Below are 7,122 nucleotides of genomic sequence, written 5' to 3'. Positions count from 1 at the left end.
TACAGCACAGTTGTGAAGACAGCATGATTCTATATACAGCAATTGAAGTGGTCTACTATCAACAGTGAAGGTTCAGACTACAACCAAACCTAAACAAACGGTTTGCAAGAAATTTAGTATCTCATAGTTCCCTGAAAAAATAACAAATAGTAAAAATTATAAATTTAAATGTATAAAACTTTCTTGAACTTGAACATGTATAAATAATTTCTTTAACCTTTACAACGTAATAATAAAACTCCTAATCTTTCGAGTTTATGCAGATAACCTAAAAAAATCAATTTTACCCTTAAATTTTATTTTTCTATGCATATAATCCTTTTAAATTTTGAGGTATGTACAGATGAACCTTTTAAACTTTAAGCCATTTGCACTTTTGCAGATATATAAAAACAAACCTAGCAGCTTTAGAGTTATCTAAATAAATGTAAAAGTCCACGTAAGTTAATTGCAAAGTTTCAGAAGTTAGAAAGATTATTTACATATGACAAAGTTAGGGGGGTTTTGTACAGATGATGAAATGAAATACATGAAAACAAGCATGTGGGAATCTGGTAAACGGATAGAGAATGACCTTATGATCTGCTGGGAATTCATAAATCAGGCTCTTGAGGATGATGAGGGCTATTATTTCTTAAAGAGTGTTCCTTAGCATCTCACAGTATTGATCAATTTGATGTGAAAGTACTCCATTTTGAGAATACTCATGCTCGTCATAATCTTCCTCAAGCATTTTCATAGGATCATGTGCTCTCATGGGTTGATTTTGATCCATTGAAGCATCTGGTATAGGTTGTCTCACTTCAGCTTCTCGGTTTTGGCTTCCATAATTGCTCAATGCTGTTGCAAATTCATCTGGAATTAGTGACACTTCTTCCATTTGTGGCATTTCTAATCCTTGAGTTTCAGTGAAAATCATTGAACACTGGCTTTGATTTTGGCTCCCACCAACTGCTGCAATTGATATAGGAAAACCTGAACAAAATTTAGTCATTTAATTTATCAGTTGTTATACGTTAACTGTAATGTGATGGGAAATGTTGTCTAGCCCTTTTCGCCTTTCTATTAATCTTTTCAAGTTAGAAGCTTGTCAAATACTCTTCCGATTTTCAATATAAAACTATTTTGTAGTGTAATAAAATAGTTTTATATTTAGAACTAGAGAAGTACTTATAAAATAAGAAAGATGAAGAGGAATAAAAGGAACAAACTATTCCTAATTGGGCTCTTCAATACTTAATCTTGACTCAGTAAAAGTGGATAAGATAGGAAGGAAGTAGGGAAGAAGAGAGCAAGTGAGCCCAGTGCATATTTTCATCTCAGTATCGCTTTGACTTTAGTACTACCTTTAGTTCTTAATATAAGACCTAGTTGATTTATTTAGAGAGATTAAGAAAGTTAAATAAATTACTTTAAAGTATTTATATTTATCATTTTTTTCCAAACTAATTTATCTTATTTATAAACTAATATATATAATCTAATGATACTCAAATATTCTAGAAGATTAAGTCATTTATTTAATTTTTTTGATCTCTCCAAATTAGTTAATGTGTCTTATATTAAGGACTAGAGGTATACTTCAATTGTATTACAATGGAAGTTAGTTTTTTTTTTTTTGGGTATGTATCATAGTAAACGGTGTCTTGAGATAAGTTAAAAGAGAAAGGAGTTGACATTATGGTAATAAATATCAAATATACTTAAGCTTGAACCTTCACATTTTCACTTACCTGGATAACCTTGGCTCTGAAATGGCAAGGAAGACTGGAATCTGCCATCAAAATTTGAGAATGTTCCCATCGGAGTGAATCCAGAAATGCAAGCCTGCTGGCTTATCAATTCTTGAGTTCTGTATTTCTGTTAAAGAAGCATTGTCATTAAACATTAATGCACCATCAGGGACAAGAAAATGGAGAAAATCAGGTCATGACATATTGATACCTTTCTGTTTCATCATCACATTCAATTTTACATCTTTGGTTTGAATCACTCTTTACTATGATTTTCATACTAGTGCCAAAGCTTTTTTTTTTTGGCCAAAATACTAGTGCCTAAAATCACTTAAAAAACCTGATCTAATTTGGTCATATCCACTTGCGCAAATAAAATAAAATAAATCCACTGGCTCTATCCACTTGCAAAAAGAAAATAAAATAAACCCATTTGCTCTATCCACTTGCAAAAATAAAATAAAATGGGCTAGGTTTTCTTCTATAGTGGGTCTCCTCAAGATGTATCAAATCTTATATTCCATAAAAATTTTTTTCAGCAACCATTTGTGGCCACAGTATTCCTCTATGATTGCAGATCTATTGAAGAATCACAATGCGCTAGTTCTTGGCATCCAAATGTAGAAAAAGTATAGGTTACTGCTATTAAAGACAAAAGTTCTGCAAATATGCCAAACAAAGTCAGAAAACCTTTTAGGAGGAGATTAAGAGAAGAACAGTACAGATTTAAAAGATAGCAGTGACAGCAAGAAAACAATAACCAAAAGATAGCAAGTGTTGTGCCATGAAAATGGTTAACTTAATCTCAGTATTGATTTGTCCAAGCATTAGGATTTGCTTGAGTGGGAAAAGGGGTATAGAGAAAAGAAAATAATGGATATTTAAATGATAACTTATCTGATTGAAGAAGCATTTCTTCAAAGCATACAAGAGGTCCTTACAAATTTAGTTAAAAGTATTTATATTCACCCTTCTTATTAATAGGTCCTAAACTGAGGGAAATGCATTTCCTTTCCCTTCCATTATCATTTGTCCAAACATATGTTAAGGAAGAAGTATATGTTGAGAAGCTATTTTATAGCCTTTGAAAGTTAAAATGACAGATTAGAACCTGAAGATGACTTGAAATCTGGCGAGCTGTGAGGTTAGGCACATTCATCTGTTCTAGTATTGCTTTTGGGCGAATATTATCTTGATTCAAAACAAAACCAAGTACTGATGTTAGTAAGGATTGAAGAATAAAGCACAATAATCCTAAGAGGTCATTAATTGTGGAAATTTAAAGAGAAGAAATGCAATCCACAGATGATTTGGAGAAAAAGAAACATTACTCCTGTCACTCAAAACATTAATGGCATCCAAGAACTTCTGATGCAGCTCCGGAGTCCAAACAATACGAGGCCTTTTCTCGGCATGCTCATCATAGTTTTCTTTTCTTTCTGTATCCTCAATTTCATCCTGTTCCATAAAAGCAGTAAGGTGATTGCTGTCAAAGTTCATCTCCAACCTTTTTCTCTTTTCTTGTCCCAGGCATTTTCTATCATCAAGAGTTCCATGAACCTGAAAAATGTAAAATGAATTGTTCAAGAAAAATTTGCGAGTCACATAAATTCTTCTAGTTTCAAGGCATAGTTAGTAAAGCCCATCGAATCAGAAGAGAAATGTTGGCCAAATCTTCTCCGACAACCATTATATTCTACATTTTATAGTTCAGAATGTTGAAGTTCCATTTACAGTTTTTGCAGCATACCTTGTTAACACAATTTTCTTTATCAGTTTTCTTGGCCAAGTTAACTCTTGTGTGATACACATGCTGCCACACATATTTGAGATCCTGGAAAAGGATTGGTTCTTCCAGGAAAAAACATGAGCCTTCAGCCAATGCTTTCCATGTTACATCATCATATTCTCCGGAACAGATAACTGGACATGACAAAAAAACATTGCTAATGAGACTAAAGCCTTATAAAGAGACATATGCAACGTCTTATTGTCACTTTTCGTATGCAAATTACTTTTTTCATTCCGTTTAATGTATCTTACGGCTTCTTGTGAGACTTTTAATTCAGTTGAAAAATCAGAGTGAAACTTACAGATGACAGGGATGTACTTATCAAGCATGATGTGCAGAAATGAAAGAATATCCATGTCAGGCATGTTATCTTTAGCCATTACCAGGTTGAATTGGCTTTCTTCAGGATCACAAATCATTGACACAGCTGCTTTTGCTTCATCGGTAACAGTAACTGCATAATCAATCCTTTCGCTGTTATATGCTGCTCACAGATGCATTTAAGAAATGTTTCTGAACATTAATGCTTGTTTTAAAGATAAATTCTTGAGAGTAGCTTTCAATTCTCAATATAAGCATCCTGATTTCTTCATTGAATTGGTGGGTCTCAGGATATTGTACAATAAATGATTTCAATTTGCAACTTAACGAGAAAAACTCTTAGCACATATCAATGAAAGGTTGATAAATGAAACTAACTATGCGCATCTTTTAATCAGATTTATTTTTGACTTCTTTTGCTTATGTTTTGGACAGAACAAATCTAACTATAGATCTTTTAATTATCAGAACCATAAAAATTTATGTAAATTTGCGGCAGAGGGGAGGAGTGATTGGCATGCTCCGAAGATAACCATAAGAGAAAATGGGTTAAACCCAGAAAACTCACGGAAAACCAGTCAGGGAGAGGTATCTATCCATTCTTTTTTTTTTTTATGAGCCTTGGGGAAAATAAACAGAAAAAATATAGGAGAAATTAATAAGGGCTTACATATTAATTTCATTGGTTCTCATAGTTACCTCAATTGTCACATATTAGTTTCTATACTCATAAATTTGTGAATTTATAAAAGAAACAACGTCGGTATCTTATAATGTGACTCTTGCTTAGCATATACGGATTAGTTTTGCCATATGAATCTAAATAAAATCAAAATCGTTACAAATTATATGGCAGATGCAAGAAGATGATTATGAGAATAATATCTTTTATTTCTATGTTGGTATAAAAAAAAAAAAACTCATTTGAAAAAGAACCTCCTTGTCATTTTGTATTTTGTGACAATTTATGTGTCACTTAATCAATATCTACATCAGCCTTAATCAATAGATTATGAGCATAGGGACTACTGTCGATAATTAAGAAAAAAGTAAGAGCCCGATAAAAAAAATTTATAGGAATCTGATTAAGAATTAGATAAAATTATAAGGAGTGGCAAATTAATTTTCTGAAAAATATATAAGGAATATGTGCAAGTATAATGAAGTGGTAAATTTCACAATGAATAATCTAGGTACAAACTTCTCTTCAGTTATACGTATATGTGTTCTTTAAAGCAAAGTATCATGTCTTGGCTCTTTGATCATCTAAAAAGCCATTTTGTTGTTCATAAATGGTTCTTTTTCTAACAGTAGGTAGGTTTAATCTTTGGGTATACGATACACAAAACCTTTTTTTTTTTTTTGTTGGTTGTTATTTTACCTTTGTGGTTCGTTCATCTGTTATTATATCATTATTCTCCTTTATGTAACTGATTCATTTGCATAGGACAATATGAAAGAAGATTAAATTAAAGCAGATTCTAATTCATCTCTATCCATACCTCTGAATGAGTATTTCTCAAGCATAGATGACAAGTTGATGATGGACAAGGTGTCATTATGAACCAGCAAAATCTTAAGGCCTTGAGCAAAACTAGGAACTGAACTGATCGATAAGAAAGTTTCATCCTCCATAATTCTCAGGATTTAAAAGAAAATAATGAACCAGAAGATACAAAGAACACAAGCGAAGAAGAAGATGAAGAAGAAGAACATGAAATTGAGAAGAGTCAAGAGAATAGTCTAACCTATAAGCCTTAAGTAAAGAGAGAAAGTGAAAGGAGAGTTTGAAAGTGCAGGGTGGAATTACAAGGGGCGAATGATGCGTGAAGTTTTTGTGAGCATTTAAGGGTATAAGAAAAGTTGAAATTTCAATTCAAAAAGTGAAGAGAAGGGAAAACGAAGTGAGCAAAAGTTAAGATCACTTATGATATGGAAATTTAGCAGGATTCTGCTCATAAATCACTTTTTACATGTGTTGCTAAACATAAGACTGAGGCTGCACATTTGGAATTGAAAGTAGAACCTGAATGTGTTATGTTATATAGTTCAAGATTTTTTAAAATACACTTTTTTTAAATGAAAGTGCATGTGACATTGTAAAAGCTTCTTCTAATTAAGGCTTTTCTTTTAATTTCCTTCCCCAACAAGTTTTTTATGCTTTAGGGAAAATGGCTCAGAAGAGTTAAACGAAAAAGTATTTGTTATTAAGGACCTTAAATTTGCATAATTATCAATAAGGACAGTGATCTTAACTATAATGTGAAAGTACCAAAATACCCTCATAACCTTCAACGTTGATCTCCCCTACTTGCCCCCCCATGGGTTCCCTGTTACTCTAACTTCTAAGTGTCCTCATTGCAAAAGATATAAAAATGTGGTTACATTTTACTCCTCCGGTTCTAAATATAAGACTCATTTTGTAGTGTAATTTACATTACAAAATAGGTTTTATATTTAGGATTGGAGGAAGTAACATTTTTTAGAATGTAAAGTGAGTAATGAATGTAGAGAGGATATGTTTTTAAACAGTAGTTTTTTTGGGGGGGGGGCCTTCTCATGTGAATCATAATGTTATACTTGTTGAGTTAATTTGGATAAGGGAAAGGGAAAACGTGATGAAATGAGGCAATACTAAGTTTGATATGAAGGAATTAGATTAATCCTTCTCCCCTTCCTTTTTCCATCCAAGTTGGCCCAAATCGTTCCCTTAAACAAATGATTCTATCATATTCCTTTGATCTTTAATGTAAGACTCAATTAACTAATTTGACTAGATTAAGAATGTTAGTTAAATTAGTTAATATGATATGTCTTTCTAAAACACTCTAAACATTTTTCTTAATTTCTTCCCTGCCTCTCTTACTTGACTATTGTAGAGGGAATATTAATAGAATTAATTTGAAAAAAATTAATAAATATATAAAATACATCTTACATATAAAATTAACATCAATTCTTAAATTAAATTCTATGTTAAGGATCAAAAGAGTATCAAATATTAAGGATAATTTGGTAAATTGCTATGATAATTTTAGCATTTTTATTGTATTTCTATTGTGGCAAACATAGTAATACAAAATAGCTCTATCTTATTTCAAACATACCAAACAAGATTTTAACTAATGCCAATTTGTTTCTCGAGAAAACTTGAAATTCTTAGTTCAAACAAATGCAGAAACTCCCTGAAAACTGATACAAACTTGAGTGTAGGCTGGTATGATTTGGGTATGTAATTTGTATTTGTATTACCTAACTGAGACAAACTCCAGTTGG

General features: G+C 31.9%; 1 protein-coding gene across 1 annotated transcript; it reads right to left on the bottom strand.

Annotated features, from left to right (window-relative positions):
• Positions 1-634: 634 nt before the first annotated feature.
• Positions 635-5,481, bottom strand: LOC114742373 (two-component response regulator ORR26-like). The gene is made up of 7 exons (XM_028930648.1): positions 5,349-5,481; positions 3,827-4,009; positions 3,484-3,656; positions 3,065-3,293; positions 2,845-2,924; positions 1,734-1,860; positions 635-975 (listed from the first exon to the last, which is right to left on the bottom strand). Exons 1-7 carry the CDS (start codon positions 5,479-5,481, stop codon positions 635-637), a joined length of 1,266 nt encoding a protein of 421 aa, XP_028786481.1.
• Positions 5,482-7,122: the final 1,641 nt, after the last annotated feature.

The sequence above is a fragment of the Neltuma alba genome, unplaced genomic scaffold (assembly GCF_004799145.2).
Source record: "Neltuma alba isolate B1F8T4 unplaced genomic scaffold, ASM479914v2 tig00003726_pilon, whole genome shotgun sequence".
NCBI classification, from domain to species: domain Eukaryota; kingdom Viridiplantae; phylum Streptophyta; class Magnoliopsida; order Fabales; family Fabaceae; genus Neltuma; species Neltuma alba.
The sequence above is the reverse complement of the archived record's forward strand: the minus strand, read 5'-3'. Positions and strand labels throughout refer to the sequence as shown.